The 18,875-nt window shown below is 52.0% G+C and overlaps 1 protein-coding gene across 3 annotated transcripts; it reads left to right on the top strand.

The window, feature by feature from the left end:
- Positions 1 to 513: 513 nt before the first annotated feature.
- Positions 514 to 18,651, top strand: SUPT5H (SPT5 homolog, DSIF elongation factor subunit). 3 transcript variants are annotated; one of them, XM_039325118.1, is made up of 30 exons: positions 514 to 669; positions 1,482 to 1,576; positions 1,701 to 1,851; positions 2,348 to 2,413; positions 3,310 to 3,321; positions 4,052 to 4,121; positions 4,731 to 4,799; positions 4,915 to 4,980; positions 5,177 to 5,207; positions 5,759 to 5,827; positions 6,617 to 6,868; positions 7,329 to 7,418; positions 7,823 to 7,893; positions 8,205 to 8,310; positions 9,201 to 9,294; positions 9,419 to 9,555; positions 9,902 to 10,057; positions 10,406 to 10,552; positions 11,610 to 11,756; positions 12,176 to 12,301; positions 12,785 to 12,869; positions 13,434 to 13,538; positions 13,797 to 13,899; positions 14,082 to 14,200; positions 14,726 to 14,822; positions 14,915 to 15,073; positions 16,088 to 16,256; positions 17,054 to 17,257; positions 17,530 to 17,625; positions 18,124 to 18,651. In XM_039325118.1, exons 2-30 carry the CDS (start codon positions 1,496 to 1,498, stop codon positions 18,265 to 18,267), a joined length of 3,222 nt encoding a protein of 1,073 aa, XP_039181052.1. In that variant the 5' UTR covers positions 514 to 669; positions 1,482 to 1,495; the 3' UTR covers positions 18,268 to 18,651. The 3 variants fall into 3 exon arrangements, with proteins under 3 accessions (XP_039181052.1, XP_039181054.1, XP_039181053.1); XM_039325120.1 differs by lacking the exon at positions 3,310 to 3,321; XM_039325119.1 differs by lacking the exon at positions 514 to 669 and having other exon boundaries at positions 1,464 to 1,576.
- The last annotated feature ends 224 nt before the right edge of the window (positions 18,652 to 18,875 follow it).

The raw sequence follows: 18,875 nt of genomic DNA, 5'->3' as shown, positions 1-18,875 counted from the left end.
TTTCCTTCCTTCCTTCCTTCCTTCCTTTCTTCCTTCCTTCCTTCCTTCCTTCCTTTCTCTCATTTATTATTGTATTTATTTATTGCATTTATTTATTTATTGTATTTATTACACTTTATTTCTTACATTTCTTAAATTTAAATTATTTATTGAATATTGGAGCCCGACTCCCATCATCCCCAGCTGTCAGAGAGGCGGCTGCGGCTGATGGGAATCGCCACCTGCCACTCTCGCCCAGCACGAGGGATGCGCACCCCGCTCCAGATGGCCCCCAGCCGCTGCATCCGAGCTCTGCCATTGGCTGGGACGCTTGCCCCAAGCCAGCCAATCAGCGCCTCTTACGACACGGCCCGCCGGCTGGAAAATAGAATCGCCGCCTACTTCGGGCGTGGGTTCTGAGGAGCGAGCAAGGCGACAGGCGCCGGCCTAGAGTGGCCCGTTGTGACGTCATCCGTCCCAGACCCGCGGGAGCCTCCTGTCGAATCAGCGCGCCGGCTCTCCCATGACGCGTTCTTCTCCGAGTCTCGCGGGACTTGGCGGGATCTCCGCGTTAGGAGGCGGGGGCCTCTGCTTTCCTTCGAGGCGCTCCTGTTCGCCCCTCTCGGGGAGGAGAAAGCTGGGCGAGGCACCCCGACCGCTGGGGCCGCCGGCCGAGCGACCGAGGACCTGGTAAGCGGCGCCGAGGAGAACCAGAACGACCTTTGACCCCCCTCCGGAGCCCTTCCCGCCGGGGGATTTCCCCGCCCGCGTGGCAGACCTCTTGGATTACAGCTCCCATCCTCCCCAGCCACTCGCCCGGTGCTCCCCAAGGGCGCTGGACTACACTCCCCATTCTCCCCGGTCTCCTCTCCGAACCGCAAGTCCTATCTTCCCCTCCGGGGCGGCCCCACCCTCTCAAGGGCCGGGACTGCGATGCCCATCATCCCCAGCCGCCAGCCCTCTTCCGGCCAGACGTTGCTGGGGCTGCCCCTCCCCCAAAGGGTTTTTTCTTTGCGGGTCCGTTGATTTCAAGATGGACGAGGCACAAAGTAACATACAAGCATAAACACTCCGTAATAATTCTTAAAAAGGTATAAAAATTAAACATGTTTGACAAGCTGATACTCTTTTCCTACGGGCTTCGGTCGGAAATGGGGAGTCCAGAGGCTGGGGGAAGCGGCGGCACTGTAGGTTGTCCGTTTATTTCTTTGCTTGTTTGTATCCCGTCTTCATTGTTTTTATAAATGACTCACGGGGGAGAACATATCTAATACTCCTCCTTCCTCCACACCACAACAACCCTGTGGGCTGGGCTGAGAGAGAGGACTGGGCCAAAGTCACCCAGCCGCCTTTCTGGAGTGGGGTGGAGTGGGTGAGAGGACCATCACACGGTAGCCTTTGCGCCCAGGGTCCTCCTTTGATCTGTCCCAGTTTGAGCCGACCTCCTGCCCCATCAGGCACATCAAATTTTTCCCTCTGGGCTTCTCTTCTTCCACGGTCAGAGATCGTGGTCAAGATGTCCGACAGCGAAGACAGCAACTTTTCCGAAAATGAGAGCGAGCGCAGCAGCGAGCCTGAGGAGGTGGAGGAGAATGAGGTGAGCCTGGAATTGGGGTTCAAAGTTCCTCTTTGCCAGACTTGGGAACCAACTCTTTCTTCCCAGGAAAACTGCTTCCGTCGAGCTTTAGCTTAGCCAAACTGGTTCTCCCTTGTACCTGCAGGCAGAAGAGCGGGGCAGCGTTGTAGAAAGCGAAAAGGAAGTGGAGGAGGAGGAAGAAGAGGAGGAAGATGAATATGACGAGGAGGAAGACGAAGATGATGATCGGCCTGCAAAAAAACCCAGACACGGAGGCTTTATTTTGGACGAAGCGGGTAAAAACTCCCCGCCTTAATGGTTTGGGTTTAGGGGTGCAGAATATAGGTCCTCCTCCACTTACGACCATTTGTTTCATGACCAAAGTTACAACAGCACTGGAAAAGGGGACTTAGGACCGTTTTTCGCACTTAGGACCGTTGCAGCATCCCTGTGGTCACCTGATCAAAATTTGGCATATATTTATACGATTACAGTGTCCCGGGGTCACGTGATCCTCTTTTGCAACATTCCAATAAGCAAAGTCAATGGGGAAGGCAGATTCACTTAACGATATGTTACTAACTTAACAACTGCAGTGTTAACAGCAGCCACTTAACAACTGTGGCAAAAAATGTCATCAATTGGGGCAAAATCCACTTGACTTCCTTGCTTAGCAAGAGACTTTTGGGCTCAGTTGTGTTGTTGAGTTGAGGATACACGTTGTATGCGGAAAGAAACCAAGTTCTTACTGTTCCTCACAGTGCGGGTTTCCCCCGTTCTCTTTGTTTCCAGATGTTGACGATGAGTATGAAGACGAAGATCAGTGGGAGGATGGAGCAGAAGATATCCTGGAGAAAGGTAGGGCCGACCAGCTTCGTGTGCTGATATCTGAGATTCGGAGAGCTCTAGAGGTCAGGATCAATCAAGACCTTGCAAGTGTACAAGTGTGGCATACCTTTTCCTCTAAGTTCCTGTTTTGATGGGGTTCCTGTTCTCCATCACCTGCCTTCCCCACCCGGCACTCCCTAAATGGGCATCCAGGAGGCTGGCTGGGAATTTGGGAGAAAAATCTCAGTGTCTTGCAGGGTGCCTGGCTTTCGGGAGTGGTTTTCCATCAGCTGAAAGAAATTTAACCAGCTGTCTTTTCAATAGGTTTCTATTTCCTTCCTATTATGACTGGGGAACATTTCTCCTGTTCCAACAATGCACTTCTTAAAGTCTGTTGACTACTTTTCAAAAGTTTGTGTCTTTTTTTTTTTCTTCTTTCTCCTGTCAGGGCTAGAAATAGTCTCTTCTCCCCTCTGGGATGTCTGCAACCACTTCCCAACCTGTAACACCCAAATGCTTCTATAAAAATTGTCCTGAGGCTGGGTTAAAACTACGAATGAGTCTTTGGTTGCAGAGATGCACAAGGGTCTATTTTGAGCGGTAGCTGACAGAATGCTAGAGGCGGTGACCGAGTGCCCCTGAGACACCCCCCCCACCTGCCCTCCCTGGGTCCCAGCCCTTGCCCCCTCCCAGACTACCCCCACTCCTGTCCCCAGCACTTCCCTCCCCTCTCCCTCCTTGATGGCTTCTCCTTTGCGTTTCCGTGCATCTCATTCGCTTCTGCTTGGTTTGTACCTCATCTTAATTTTGTTCCTTCCGCTTTTCTGTTCCCCATTCACCTCCACCCTGTGGTTGGTTTTGATGGTATTATTTGGCTCATACTGTCCGCCTTTCCACCACCACCACCACCACCTCCTCCCGAGCAGAAGAAATCGAAGGTAAGACACTTTTTTGTTTTTCTCCTCTCCATTCCAGCTCCTCTCCTCTCCACCAGCTGCCTTCCTTCTCTGCTTCGTTTCAGCCAGGTGGGACGGAATGAATGGGGGACCATGGGGAGAGGGGAGGGGAGGGGAAGAGCGCCCCACCCATGGGCTTAGCGGCTGCAGGTAGCACAGGGGATCGTCCGAGGGTGTCCAGTGGCCCAGGTGTTCAAAAGCCTCCTGCAAGATCTGCATATCGGCCCCAGCTGAGGCTCCTTGAGTGCCAGTAAATCTCTGTGCGTAGACAAAGAGTCCGGCCTCAACTCAGTTGCTTCTCTTTGCATGCCTCTTTTCTACGTGCAGGGACTTTCGGGTGTGCAAACATCCTCTCGCAAACCTACAGTTGCTTTTCTACCTAAAACCCTCTGTCTCTCCTTAATATTCTGATAAGGCCAGCCTAGCATCAGTGCACAGAAACAGGGCAGGCCCAGCTGCAGCTCTCAGTAGCTTCCTGGGGCACTGCCAGGGCTGCAAGTCTTTCTTTTTTTCCTACCTTCTTCCTTCCTTCCTCCTTTTCCTCAGCAAATGTTCTAGAGTTGACAGAGAGCAGTGGGCTGTCCCAGCCACCAAAGATCACATCTGGAAGCTGCTGGTCCTCCCTTCTTCGGCTTTCTCCTCCGATGTGCCCACTGCCTCTCTGCTCCTCCTTCCTCTCTTGCCCTTTGCCAACTTCTGTCTCTTTTCTTAGCCTCCAACATCGACAATGTGGTGCTGGACGAAGACCGCTCCGGAGCCCGAAGACTGCAGAACTTGTGGAGGTAATGGGAAAGGGGAGGGAGGAACTGGGCTCAGCTGCCGATAAAGGTTCTTCGTTTCAGTTCATATCTGAATAACGCCATTATTAAATGTTTAGACAAGCCATTTACGTGTTGGCTATAGTTTTGCTTGTTTGTTTATTTTTACATTTCTGAACCTTCCATTCTCCCTCAAAGAGGGACTCTGAGAGCTGTATAATAAAATGTCAAAATATAAAAGCTATGTAAAAGATAAAAAAGTTTAGAAGGAGGCAAGAGTGATTAAAACTATTAAGGTTAGTTAAAAGGTGGGCTTTTGGGACTAACCAGCCCCACGGGCTCCCTACATGAGGGTTGCCACGTTTGGGGAACCTTGGGTTAAATAGATGACCCATTATATATCCCCACCACCACTTAGCTATGTATTCGATAACTTTATTGTCTTGCTTTTAATCTATAATACAAGTTTGGCAGATTGAAAGCTGCCTAGAATTGTGCGAAAGCAAGCTGGGCGGCATATAATTTAATAACACACAATAACAAGCTAGAACACCCACCCATGTGTACAGCTCCCACTCAGAGGGGGATTTACAACCATGTGGTTCATTCTTCTTTTTTTCTACTTCTCTGCAGGGACCAAAGAGAGGAGGAGCTGGGCGAATATTACATGAAGAAATACGCCAAGTCTTCGGTGGGCGAGACGTGAGTAGGGGCATCTCCTGTGCCAAGAGTCCCTTTCGGTTCCTGATCTGCGGTCCCGTCTCCCGTGTTCTTCCGGCCTTTCAGGCAGGGTTTGTTTTTCCTTTGGTCTCTTTAGTGTGTATGGCGGATCCGACGAGCTTTCTGATGACATCACCCAACAGCAGCTGCTTCCGGGAGTCAAGTAAGAGATGGCGGATTTCCCCTGCGTGGGGTTGCACGGAGAGTTTGTGGGGGCCACAGGGCAGCGGCGGTGGTGGTGGTGATGGCTGAAGTGGCCGAGCCGAGACGCCTTGAGTCATCCCATGGAGCAGGAACGACTTGTTGAATGTGACAAATCAACCTTAATGGGCTTTGTTTTCCTCCCCCCCCCCATTCAGGGACCCCAACCTTTGGACGGTGAAATGTAAGGTAAGTCTTTGTGGGTCAGGATTAGCAGGGGCCCCAGTGGGGGGAACAGCACAAAGGAGGTGGTTGATTGAGTAATAACAGATCCCACCTCCCCTCCCCACTCTGCCCCCCTCCATGTGTCCTTGCTTCTAATGGCTTTTTAGATTTTAACTGCATACTGTAGGCGGCTCAGAGTCCCCCTAGGGTGAAATGGGTGGCCAATAAATTTTATAAACAAACACTCGGTTATCTTCATGAAGTGGCTGCTTTGACTTCAGGCCAGGTGGCAGGAGCACCACGGTTCATGTAGTTAGGACGCTGGGTTGGAGGTTAGCAAGCCCGCGTTCGAGTCCTGAGTGGGGTGAGCTCCCGTCACTTGCTCCAGCTCCCTTGATGGGGACATGAACAGAGCCCCCACGGGCGTCCCCCAGGGAATGGTGATGTCACCGGCTAATCCTTTCCACCCCGAAGCACCTTGAACAGTGCTGCTGACCTGAACGGGGGGGGGGGGAGGTCAGGTGGTCCACAGGCCATCCTGGAGCCACATTGTGTCTCTTGTGTTCCCCCTCAAGATTGGAGAGGAGCGTTCCACTGCAGTCGCCCTGATGAGGAAGTTCATCGCCTACCAGTTTACAGACACAGTAAGTGCGGTGGAAGATGGAGAAGGAGGTCTGTTTGTCCCTGGATACGGGAGACCCACGTCCATTCATTAGTCTTTGGCCCTTTTTGACCTGGCTGCCCGGCCATAAAATTAGGAGTCTTTCCTGAATCTTCTGGCTATATGCCAGAGCATGGCTAAGACCTTGGAAGAGGAATAGAAGGCCTTATCCTGCTTTAAAAGATGGAGGAAAACCAGAGCAGTCATTCCTTGTACACAAGATCCTTTCACTCTTCTTGTGCCCGATTTTATTTATATCCAGCCGTTACAATTGTTATCAACAATTGGCAGCAAACAAACACAATGCTCCCTCCTTATCTTTTCCCCTTCGATTGGGCAGAAAGAGGGGGATTGGCCCAGAGTCGGCCAGCTGGCTTTCATGTCTAAGGCAGGACTAGAACTCACCCTGGTGATTGGCCCACAAGTCATCCAGGCAGATTTCACGCCTAAGGTGGGACTAGAATTCACCATCTCCTTGCGATTGGTTCAAAGTCACCCAGCTGGCTTTCACGGCTAAGGCATGACTAGAACTCACCATCTCCTGGTGATTGGCCCAAGGTCACCCAGGCAGCTTTCACACCTAAGACAGGACTAGAACTCATCGTCTCCTGATGATTGACCTAAAGTCACTTGAACCTGCCGTCTCGTGCATGGGGACCTTTTGTGCGTTTCTGGCAATAACAACGGGGAAAGCTTCTCGCTGCATCTTCGCAGCTCCTGGCCCGGCCTGCCCTGAGTTGTGTGACTTCTCCCTGCTGGTGTGTCTTCACAGCCCTTGCAGATCAAATCGGTGGTCGCTCCAGAGCACGTGAAGGGCTACATCTACGTGGAGGCCTACAAGCAGACCCATGTGAAGCAGGCCATCGAAGGGGTGGGCAACCTCCGGATGGGCTACTGGAACCAGCAGATGGTGCCCATCAAGGAGATGACCGACGTCCTGAAGGTGGTGAAAGAGATGACCAACCTCAAGCCCAAATCTTGGGTGCGACTCAAGAGGGGAATCTACAAAGGTGACATCGCTCAGGTGAGCCCAGTTGAGGTCGGGCATTTTTCAGAGGGAAATTGGGTAACCCCTTTCAGAAGATATTTCTGGAGCGTGGGGGAAACCCAGATTCACTTAACAACTGTGTTACTCAATTCACAACGGCAGTGGTTCACTTAACACATGTGGCAAAAAAAGTTGTAAAATGGGGCAGAACTCACTTAACAAGTTTCTCGCTTAGCAACATAAATTTTGGGAATAATAATAACAACAACAATAATAATAATAATTGTAAAGGCTGTGACATCTTCTACAAGTTTCCCCCTGTTTAAAGACTGAAGAGGACACTAACCCCATCAGAACAGAGTTGGAAGGGACCTTGGAGGTCTTCTAGTCCAACCCCTTGCTCAGTTGTGGTCCAGAGTTGAGCACTGCCTGTGTTTTGATTTCTCCTCGGAGGCCCTCCACCCTGACCAGAGCCACTTCCTTCTTTTGGTGCCAGGTAGACTATGTGGAGCCCAGCCAGAATCAGATCTCGCTCAAGATGATCCCACGCATCGATTTTGATCGCATCAAAGCTCGCATGAGCCAGGTAGGTGATGGGCGGCCTTCCAGGAAGTCCTCCAGATTGAAACACGTTGAGCCTTTTCACGTCCCGCTGAGCCTTAATTTTTCTCTCTTGATCGTTGTTAACATTTGGGTGCCTTTGGGGGGGGAAGCAGTTGCTCGGTCCTCAGTGTTATAAGACAGCCGTGGCGTTATTTCAAATGTTATTTCCAATAACCTCACATCATCCCCGTTGGATCATTTCTTCTCTTCCTCCAGATCAACAAAGGTGATGGATACAAGCAATGGATACAAAGAAGGCTAAAGCCCTAGTGAAGCCATTGTTGAATAGTTAAATGCAAAAGGGGAACCAGCCTCTGTCGTAGCCCCTTGTCTAAAGATTTCGGTGTTTTGGGTAACCATCTGTCCAAATCTCTCTTTCCGTTGCAGAAAGACTGGGTGGCGAAATGGAAGAAATTCAAGCGTCCCCCACAGCGTCTCTTTGATGCGGAAAAGATCCGGTGAGTCTCTCGGGCCAGGAGTGGGGAGGGAGCCAGGCTTGGGATCGGCCTCGGGAAAGGCAGACGGAGCCGAAGAGCACAGAACTGTCTGAAATGGTAGCAGGTCTCCTGCCTGAGCAGGGGGCTGGACTAGATGACCTCCGAGGTCTCTTTCAACTCTGTTATTCTGTTGTCTGGAGAAGCTGCTCTGAGTTGACGTGTCCTGCTCTGCTTTGGCTTAACTAACCCTCGTCGGGGGGGGGCAGCTGAATTTCCCTGCAGTTCCCCCCCCCAGTGGGGGCTTTCCACCAAGCCTCTTTTCCCCCGTCCAGGTCTTTGGGCGGTGATGTGGCCTCTGATGGGGATTTTCTCATCTTCGAAGGGAATCGCTACAGCCGGAAAGGCTTCCTCTTCAAGAGCTTTGCGATGCTGGCTGTGGTGAGGAGGGGGGGCTGCTGGGGGGGGGGAGGGTTTTTCCTTGGAGTCTGGGATGGGAGTTCACGGCCCCTGGACCAATAATCCACAGACCAATATGCCTGTTGTCCCTTTTCATCTAGTCCAGGGGTAGGCCACCTCGGCTCTTTTAGGACCCATGGACTTCAACTCCCAGAATTCCTGAGCCAGCATGGGGGAACTATGGCCCCCTCATGACTGGTGGACTTCAACCCCCAGAATTCCTGAGCCAGCCTGGCTCAGCTTGGAAACCTCTCTCTTTCCCCTCAGCATGGCTGGCTCAGGAATTCTGGGAGTTGAAGTCCACGAGTCATAAAAGAGCCAAGGTGGCCTACCCCTGCTCTAGTCTCCTCTTCATTTTTAATGTTTTCTAATGCTAGGAAGTGACATCAGTGCAAGAAGGATGTGGGGTTTCTGGAAGGGAAGCAGAAAAGAAGAGGAGGGGGGGGCTGTGGGGTCCTTGGTTCCTCCTGGGCTTGGTGGTTTTCTTGCAGACATTGCAATACCACACTAGGTCATATCATCAGTGCCGCTACTGAATATACTGCCAGTAGTATATCCACAGAGAGCATCAAGGACACCTCAGTCTTCTCCCCCTCCCCTTCCTCCTCCTCTTCCTCCTCCTCCTCCTCCTCCTCCTCCTCCTCCCCACAAACCCCTCTCTCTTCTAGCATCGATGATGTTACTTAGTTGGGTCATGAAAGGTCTGTAAGAAAACCATCAAGTTCAGAGGGCCCCACAGTTCAACCCTGTACCACAAAAATTCTCTTCTACCAGCCAAGGAAGCGTGGGACCCAGTTCTGGTTCCTGTCTTTAGACTCCTCTCTGGGTTCATTTGCCCCCTCCCCAATCGCTGGCTCTTTTCCTGACTTCAGATCACCGAAGGAGTGAAGCCCACTTTATCCGAGCTGGAGAAGTTTGAGGACCAGCCCGAAGGGATCGACTTGGAAGTGGTGACGGAGAGCACAGGTGCGTCCCCTGCCACCTTCTCCTACCTTTCCTTCCTCTTGTTTGTCTTCCTTCTCCCAAACGGGTGCTGTGTGGGTATGGCAGGTCCTTCAGGGCTCCTCACCCCTTCCTGTTGTGGTTTCAGGCAAGGAACGGGAACACAACTTCCAGCCGGGAGACAACGTGGAGGTGTGCGAAGGGGAGTTGATCAATCTGCAGGGCAGGATCCTGAGCGTGGACGGGAACAAGATCACCATCATGCCCAGGCATGAAGACCTCAAGGTAGGGACCTCTTAACCCAGGGGTCTTCAAACGTGGCCCTTTCGTGACTTGTGGACTTCAACTCCCAGAAGTCCCCAGCCAGATGAGTGAGTGCACTTCAGTTCTGGGAGTTGAAGTTCACAAATCTTAAAAGTTGCTAAGGCTGAAAAAAAATCTGCTGTAACCCTTGGAGTTTCTCTGCCAAAAACTCGACCTCTGAGCTCCACAAGGGCCAGACCCTCCTTTCCCATCCAACAAAGAAACAATACACACACACACACACACACACACACACACACACACACACTTGTTGCAGGGAGAGCTCTTGTCCCCCACCCTCTCCTCTTTTGTTCCCCTCCCTCCCCAGGATATGCTGGAGTTCCCAGCTCAGGAGCTGCGCAAATACTTCAAACCGGGGGATCACGTGAAAGTCATCGCCGGGCGCTTTGAAGGTGACACGGGACTGATTGTCCGTGTGGAGGAGAATTTTGTCATCCTCTTCTCTGACCTGACAATGCACGAGGTGAGTGGCCCAGCAGAATTTGGAGGGATCTCTTTGGGGCCTCTGGAGTGATGGGTCTGGCTGGAGGAGAAGGGGAGGATTGTGGGGTCCTTGTGTCTCTCTGAGGCTGGTTGTTTCTTTGCCGATGTTTCATGACCCAACTAGGGAACACTATCAGTGTTGGAAAGAAGTGGGGGTTTGTTTCACTAGCAAGAAAAAAACGTCACCCCACCCAGACAGATAGGGCAAGCTACTAGTATAAAAACAGAGAGCAAACCCCACTCCCTTCTAACACTGATGATGTTACCTAGTTGGGTCATGAAACGTCGGCAAGAAACCTTTAACCACTGTTTCTCTCCCCCTCCACAGCTCAAAGTTCTCCCCCGAGACCTTCAGCTCTGCTCCGAGACCGCCTCTGGTGTGGATGTGGGGGGCCAGCACGAGCTGGGGGAACTGGTGCTGCTGGACCCCCAGACAGTCGGGGTCATTGTGCGCCTCGAACGCGAGACCTTCCAGGTGGGTGTGTGTCCCTTCCAGATTGTGTTCAGATTCAGAAATTGCAACCCCGTGACCTTTTGACTGCTGTTGAGCAAGACTGATATGGGGAAGAATCCCCCCCCCAAATCTGGCCGGGGGGGGGGTCATCGGACCCTCTACCCAGTTTGGCACAAGCCTAATTTCCAAATATCCTGTGCCGTAAAAATAGGAATTGTGACACCAAATCCTGGCAGTACCTTAAAGCGGTGTTTCTCAACTCCAGCTCAACTGGCTGGGGAATTCTGGGAGTCGAAGTCCACCCTTCTTAAAATGGCCAAGCTTGAGAAAAACTGTTTTAAAAGAAGCTCTTAAAGCAGTGGTTCTCAACCTTTTTAATGCTGCGACCCCCAGCCGATCGTAAGTTGAGGACTACTCAACTGGTGCAGCACCGTTTGCAGACTGGGACTTTTGGCGGGCTCAGCAGGGCAGAGACAGCCTGGACAATTCCTATTGGCTTTTGAAAGCCAATAGAATTAGACTCTGTTCAAGAGAGTCTATTCTATTGGCTTTCAAAAGCCAACAGAATAAAAGGGAGTAGCACAGCTAAGGAAAAGGGGGAAAAAAATGGCAGACTGTGTTGTTTGGCGACCCCCATGAAATGGTCGTTCGACCCCAAATGGGGTCCCGACCCACAGGTTGAGAACCACTGTCTTAAAGGATAGTTGCTCCGTGCCCCATTTAAGACAGCCAGCCTGCTCAGAAGGCATTTACATGAGAAGGAGGGGAAGCTCTCATTGTCATAGAGAAGGGTCCCAATTGAAAAGCTGGCATCTCAGAAACAACCACAACAAAAATAATAAGGAAGATATGCCCTCCAGAAGTGTAGCATAGAAATGTAATTAATAAATCGCTGCAGAATTCTCTTTTGTGCTTCAGCCTTCGTTGCAAGGCTGGTTGCCCCGGGTCCGTCGGCGCAAATCTACCACCCTGAGGCAGAGGATGGACCTGTGGGATGCAAGGGGGGCTTTACAGACACCCCCTTGGCGTCCTCTTGTCGCCTGTCTCTAAGCCTCGGTCGCTTCTCCTCCCCACTCAGGTCCTGAGCATGAACAACCAACTGGTGACTGTCCGGCACCAGGCGGTGAATCGGAAGAAGGACAACCGCTTTGCAGTGTCCCTGGACTCGGAGCAGAACAATATCCACGTGAAGGACATTGTGAAGGTCATTGAAGGGTCTCATTCGGTGAGCCACCCACCCACCCGGTCGGGCGTTGAGCTATGTCTGCACCGCAAGGGGAGAAATGTCTCTCGCTGGCCAGCTTCATCCCTTTAATGCAGGGGTCTTCAAACTTGGCCCTTTTATGACTTGTGGACTTCAACTCCCAGAATTCCTCAGCCAGCCCTCAGGGCTGGCTGAGGAATTCTGGGAGTTGAAGTCCACAAGTCATAAAAGGGCCAAGTTTGAAGACCCCTGCTTTAATGAAAAGAAGGACTGGTATGTGTGTGTGTGTGTGTGTGGTTATAAGTGTGTGTGTGTGGTTATAAGTGTGAGGACCTGTTCTAGGCCCTTCTTTTCAGTCTTGAAGTAGCCTTGAGTGGTTGCTGGACGGAGTAACTCGTCTGGGAGCCCTTGTGACTTGTCGGTCCTCTGTCTCCTTCCAGGGCCGCGAGGGGGAGATCCGGCACATCTTCCGGGGCTTTGCTTTCCTGCACTGCAAGAAGCTGGTGGAGAACGGAGGGATGTTCGTCTGCAAGACGAAGCATTTGATTCTGGCGGGGGGGTCCAAGGTGAGGCCGCCCCGTCCACCTCTGGCCCCGAGCGATGGGCGAGGGAGGCGACGATGCCCGTTCTTTTGCGGGTCTGTGAAGAGAAGCTTCGTGCCAGACCAGCCCTGTTAGGCTGCTCGTAACTGGCCTGAAATTTGCATGGCTTCGGTCCTTCTCTGGAGGCTGGGATGAAGGTGGGGGGAGGGCCTAGGCAAGCTGTCTGTTAACTTCACTTATTTACTTACTCCCTTTATTATTTTAATAAATAACTCAAGGTGGCAAACATTCCCCATAAGCCTTCCTTGGCCTGAGGCAGGGGGACTGGCCCAAAGTCGCCCAGCTGGCTTTCCTTCCTAAGGCAGGACTAGAATTCACCGTCTCCTGGTGAGGGGCCCAAAGTCGCCCAGCCCCCTTTCATGCTTAAGGCGGGACTAGAACTCGCGCTCTCCTGCTTTCTGTCCCGGTGCCTTCACCACTAGAGCAAACTGAATTTCCTTTCGGCAGCCCCGGGACGTCACCAACGTCACGGCTGGTGGCTTCGTGCCCATGAGTCCTCGGATGAGCAGCCCTATGCATCCCAGCTCTGGAGGTGGGTAGAAGGAGGGAGCCAGCCCTCTTGAGTCTGGGGGGAGGTTCCCCACCATCCTTCCCCCTCCCTGGCAGGGCAGGAATTGCAGCAGGCAGAAGAAAGGGAAGAAGCCAGGGAAGCAAAGAAGAGATGGAGCCAGAGAGGGCAATCGCTCCTTCCTGGCATGAGGTGGGCTGAAGAGGATTGAAATTGGCTTCACTGGGCAAGCAAATCAGTTAAATCTGATTCAGAGGCAGCTGCAGCCTGGTCCTCCCCACCCTTTTGAACTGGGTGTCCACTTCCAGGTATCCAAACAGCGCCTGGCCTCTGCACCAAGGTCCCTGCCCTGGAGTGATAAGCTAGGTGCCTGTCTGAGATTGGCAGGACCCATCCCATGGCAGTGCCCTCCCAAGAGGACAGGAGGAAAGGCGTTAGATCTGCTCCCCCAGCAGGAAGACACTTGCACCCTGCCTGGGGTGGCCCCAACACCTGTCTTCAGCAAAGGGCCCCATGCACACAACCCCCACCCCAGGAGCTGCCTGGGAAGGTCCTGCCTCTTGGCACACCTGCTTTTACCCTCTGCAGGGCCACGGGGCGGCTTTGGTGGAGGCGGCATGAACCGAGGCCGGGGTCGCCGGGATAACGAGCTCATTGGACAGACGGTGCGGATTTCCCGAGGGTCTTACAAAGGTGAGAGGTCGCCACACTGATTATTTTTCCCACACCAAAGGCTCAAAGGCTGAGCTATGCTGGCTCGGGAATTCTGGGAGCTGAAGTCCACAGGTGGTAAAGGGTTCCACAGTTGCCCACCCCCGTCCTAGGAGTTAGAAAAGGATCGACAGAATTGGGCTTTGCTCATTTGCGGCTACGTAGAGATTCTAGGCTGAACCCTCTTTTAACACCGCCCCCTACACCTGCCTCTGGAGCCTCTGTGCTTGTCTTTTCCAGGCTACATCGGGATGGTCAAGGATGCCACGGAATCCACCGCCAGGGTAGAGCTGCACTCCACGTGCCAGACCATCTCAGTGGATCGGGAGCATCTCACCATTGTGTAAGAGCCGCCGGGAGCCAGATTGTAGATGGGGGGGGGGAGGGAGGGAGGGAGAGCCTGGTTTCAGAAGTCCTCTGGGTAGGACGGAGCAGCTCTGGGCTAGACCCAGGACCCAACCGAGCCGAACGGGATGATGTGCCAGCTTTATCGGACCAAACTCATTCACCTTCCACCTTTTGCAGAGATTCCAAAAAGCCGTCTGGCATGCCCTCTGGCTACGGACGGACCCCCATGTACGGCTCCCAGACGCCGATGTACGGTTCGGGCTCCCGCACGCCCATGTATGGCACCCAGCACGATGGTGAGTAGAAGGAAGCGGGTGGCCCACCCATCTCTCTGGCCAGGGGAGGTCGGTGGGTGGGTTTCTTAGCATCTGACCTCGAAGGCCTTAGCGGGTGTTTGAAAGAGCTGAGGTGGCGCAGCAGTTAGAGTGCAGTACTGCAGGCCACTTTAGCTGACTGTGTTCAGCAGGTCAGCGGTTCAAATCTCACCGGCTCAAGGTTGACTCAGCCTTCCATCCTTCCGGGGTAGGTAAAATGAGGACCCAGATTGTTGGGGGCAATGTAAATATATATATATATATATATATATACACACACATTGTTTACTGGTGTACACCGCTTAGAGAGTGCTTGCACTTAAAGTATAAGTCTCATAAATAAATAAAACAACGAGGCAGGCTGTTGAATTCCGTAACCTGAGGACACTGTGAGAGGACAGGCTGCCTGAAAAGGGGCTGGCCGCTGAGCTGCTGGAGCCCTGCGCCTCAAGGACTGCCTGTATTCCAAAGGGGGCTTGTGATACGTGAGGCGGGTCTGTTTTTCAGGAAACCGGACACCACACTACGGCTCCCAAACACCCTTACACGATGGCAGCCGGACGCCTGCCCAGAGCGGCGCCTGGGATCCCAACACCCCTTCCAGGTTGGCCTTCCGGTCTGGGGAAGGGAGGCAGGGCTGGGGGAGTCCCGGCACAGGGCCCCGAGGCTGAACTGGGTACTTGGCTTCTTCTACAGGACAGAGGAAGAGTTTGACTACGGGTTTGACGATGAGCCGACGCCTTCTCCCCAAGGCTACGGGGCGACCCCCAACCCCCAGACCCCAGGCTATCCAGACCCTTCCTCCCCACAGGTTAATCCTCCGTACAACCCTCAGACGCCTGGCACCCCCGCCATGTAAGTGCACCAGCGCTCACGTCTCTTGGCTAGATGGTGGCCCAGGTGTTGCTTGGCTAACTTGGGACAGGCAGCCAGGCTGAGTCAGGAGCCCTTGCAGAGGCTCAGGGAGCCCTCCTCCTACGGCCGTCCTGGGCCTCAGTAGCACTCAGGGCTGAACTGTGGGGCCCTTGGTGCACCTTGCGCTTGGTGATTTTTTTGCAGATGTTTCATGACCCAAGTGGGTAGCCTTATCAGTGCTGGGAGGTAGTGGGGTTTGTGGAGTGGAGGAGGAGCAGAGGAGGAGGAGGAGGAGCAAGCAGGGGAAGAGGGGGAGGAGCTCTATGGAGTTCCTGGTGTTCTCAGAGCTTGGCTGTTTTCTTGCAGACCTTTCATTCCCTAACTAGGTAAACATCATCAGTCTAGGAGGGAGTGGGGTTTGTGGAGCGAAGGAGAAGGGGGGGGAGGAAGAAGAGGAGGAGCACTGTGGGGTCCTTGGTTCTTTTTGAGCCTGGTGGCTTTCTTGGAGGCATATCATTTAGGTAACATCAGTTGTGGAAGGGAGTGGGCTTTGCTTCTAGCATTGACGAAAGAAAGAAAGAGAGAGAGAGAGAGAGAAAGAGAAAGAAAGAGAAAGAAAGAAAGAAAAGGAGGGAGGGAAAGAAAGAAAGAAAGGAAACAAAACGAAGAAAGAAAAGAGGGAAAGAAAGAGAAGGAGGGAGGGAAAGAAAGAAAGAAAACAAAAGGAAGGAAGGGAAGGAAGGAAGGAAAGAAAGAAAGAAAGAAAGAAAGAAAGAAAGAAAGAAAGAAAGAAAGAAAGAAAGAAAGAAAGAAAGAAAAAGAAAGAAAGAAAGAAAGAAAGAAAAAGAACCAAGGACCTCACAGATACTTCTCTCTTTGAGACGCTGCCCTGGAGCTTCTCCTTTATAGTTGCTGATTCTCTGACTGTACTAGATCCGGAGTGGGGAAGGGAAATGATGTTGTGGCCGTTGGATGCCCTCCCTGCTCTGAGCAAAGCCTCTTGTCTTGGTAAAGGTACAACACAGACCAGTTCTCTCCGTACGCTGTCCCGTCTCCTCAGGGCTCCTACCAGCCGAGCCCCAGCCCTCAAAGTTTCCACCCAGTGGCGCCCAGTCCTGTGGGCTACCAGAACACCCACTCCCCCGCCAGCTACCACCCGACTCCTTCGCCAATGGCTTACCAGGTATGCTTGACCAGCCACCCGATGGAACCTCTCTCCCTCTGTCTTTAAAGCAGGGATCTTCAAACGTGGCCCTTTTATGACTTGTGGACCAACTCCCAGAATTCCTCAGCCAGCCCTGAGGGCTGGCTGAGGAATTCTGGGATTTGAAGTCCACAAGTCATAAAAGGGCCACGTTTGAAGACCCCTGCTTTAAAGCCATCAGTTGTCTTTTTGTCCAGGCACACACCAACCTCACTTTGTCCCATTATGTTGGCCAGTTCCCCCTAGTCAGGCAGGGAAAAAATATTTGTGGACCATGTTGGTTAAAGTATTCCAACCAGCATACTTTCCCCTCCCCCAGATGTGAGGTGTCCCCCCACCCTCCTGGCCTTCTAAAAAAGAGTTAAAACAGCCCCACAGCCTCATGTCGGGAGCCCATGGGGCTCCTCAGCCCTCCCAAAATGTTCCTTTCACCTTGTTTTTTAATCGTCTTTGCCCCTTTTTAAATGTCTAACTTTTATAAACTCTTTTAATTTTTAATATTGTACCGTACACCGCCCAGAGTCCCTCTGTAAAGGAGATGAGTCGTTTCAAAATTTGCAAAAGAAACAAATAAGCCCCCCTTTGGAAAGGCATCTTTGCTGCTTCTCCAAGGACATAAGTGGCACGTGGGTTGATGGGTGACCCCTTGTAGGTCCAGCCAATCGTTCAGGTCCTGAAAGGGTGGGAGTTAAGTGGTCTCTTTCACTGGCCCCTGCCTAGAACCGGCCCTGATTTTCTCATGGAATCTCTCTTTCTCTCTCTCTCTCTCTCCCCAGGCTAGCCCCAGCCCCAGCCCAGTGGGCTATAGCCCTATGACCCCGGGGGCTCCTTCCCCAGGTGGTTACAACCCTCACACCCCGGGCTCTGGGATTGAGCAGAGCTCCAGCGATTGGGTCACCACCGATATCGAAGTCAAAGTGCACGACACGTACCTGGACAGCCATGTGGTGGGAAAGACTGGAATCATCCGTAGTGTGAATGTAAGTGGCTGGATAGCAACTGGCCTCTTGTAGGTTATTCCTGGTTCTTGAACATCTTTATGGCTACCGTTTCATGTTGATCAAGGAGAGGGATTGGCTCCCGCAGGGCCAAGGATAGATTATCTTATCACCAGAGGTAGGTGAGCTTTCCTGTTATTGACACTTCCAGATTGTCACCTGGGTGGTTTTCTTTTTTTTCCCCCTCCCTCCCTCCCTCCCTCCCTCCCTCCCTCCCTCCCTCCCATTCTTTCCTCCCTTATCTGCCCTGCTAGGGCGGGATGTGTTCAGTCTACGTTAAGAAATGTGAAAAGGTAGTCAGCATTTCAAGCGAACACCTGGAGCCTGTGACACCAGCCAAGAATGATAAGGTAGGTGGAAGCATTCTCCACCAGGCAGCCTTGTCAGTCAGTCTGTCTTATCTACCTACCATTCATCCATCAATCGAATCGAATCGAATCTACCTTCCATTAGCTAGCTATATTATCTATCATTTATCTCTTTTCAAATGACTCGGCAGCTTACAGCATAATAAACATTTTAAAAAACATTAAAATCATAAGATACAAAGTGACGGAGAAGACGAAATAAAATCATTAACAGAAGATGGAGCAGGAGGGAGTAGATACACGAGGGTGGGCTGGGCTGGGGGGCTGGATTAGCTTTGAATTAGTCAAGCACCCCCCATGTGAAACTCTAGTCAACGCAGTTGTTGGGAAATGGGTGGCCCTTTAACAATGCAAAATGCTCCCCTCTCTCAGTCCAGGGAGGTCTGTGGCTGCTCCTTGCTGGGCCTGCCTTTGAGTAAAAGGCTCAGGGAAGCCTGGCTTTTTAGCCAAGTAGCTCTTGAGTTTTCTCCTGCCTTGCAGGTCAAAGTCCTCTTGGGAGAAGACCGCGAAGCGACGGGGATGCTGCTGAGCATTGATGGGGAAGACGGCATTGTCCGCATGAACCCAGAAGAGCAGCTCAGAATCCTCAACTTGCGTTTCCTCGGCAAACTCGTAGCAGCTTAGCAGGACGGAGAACAACAGTGGGCTGTGATTAGGGTTTCCTTATGTTTTCTTCTTCCCTATTTTTTCATTTAGCCAGTTTCCTCCTGACTGCACCGCCAAGGTTTTGTACAGATTTGCTCCTGAGAAAGGTTTATTTTTTTTTTATGTGCGTGTGTGCATTTCTTCCTGCTGGCCGTTTTTCCCAGCACTGTGGGTGGCTGCTTGAGCGAGGGACAATCTTGCAATTGTGTTATGACGTGACTTCAGCGGAAGAGCTGCCGCCAGTGAAGCACCAGGCCCTGCTGTTCCCCTCCTCTTCCGTAGCATTTTATGACCTCTTCAGCACCAAAACATCCAACCTCTGTAGCTTGTTTTAATAAAATCATCTCCTAAAACGACTTTGAATGGGGCTTATGTGGCCTGTAGCCAAAGGATTCAGTGATTCTCAGAGGGGAAGACTTTATCTTGTGAATTCCTACCTACACGTTTGTTTGTCTGTCTATCATCTATATCATCTATCTTATCTGCCTACCATCCATCTCATGCTCATTTATTCAATCATCCACTCACCATCCAGATCTATATATCTACATCTATCAATTATCTATATCCATCCATCCATCATTATA

This window comes from Crotalus tigris, unplaced genomic scaffold, assembly GCF_016545835.1.
Source record: "Crotalus tigris isolate CLP2741 ecotype Arizona unplaced genomic scaffold, ASM1654583v1 scf7180000024316.1084291, whole genome shotgun sequence".
Lineage (NCBI taxonomy): Eukaryota > Metazoa > Chordata > Lepidosauria > Squamata > Viperidae > Crotalus > Crotalus tigris.
This window is presented reverse-complemented; position numbering and strand designations above follow the sequence as displayed.

Bases quoted from the DNA above. Each gene is read 5' to 3' on its own strand.
- SUPT5H (XM_039325118.1), top strand. From the start codon at position 1,496: ATGTCCGACAGCGAAGACAGCAACTTTTCCGAAAATGAGAGCGAGCGC. The intron at 10,553-11,609 runs GTGGGTGTGTGT...CTCCCCACTCAG, and splicing joins TCGAACGCGAGACCTTCCAG to GTCCTGAGCATGAACAACCA. The intron at 17,626-18,123 runs GTAGGTGGAAGC...CCTGCCTTGCAG, and splicing joins CACCAGCCAAGAATGATAAG to GTCAAAGTCCTCTTGGGAGA.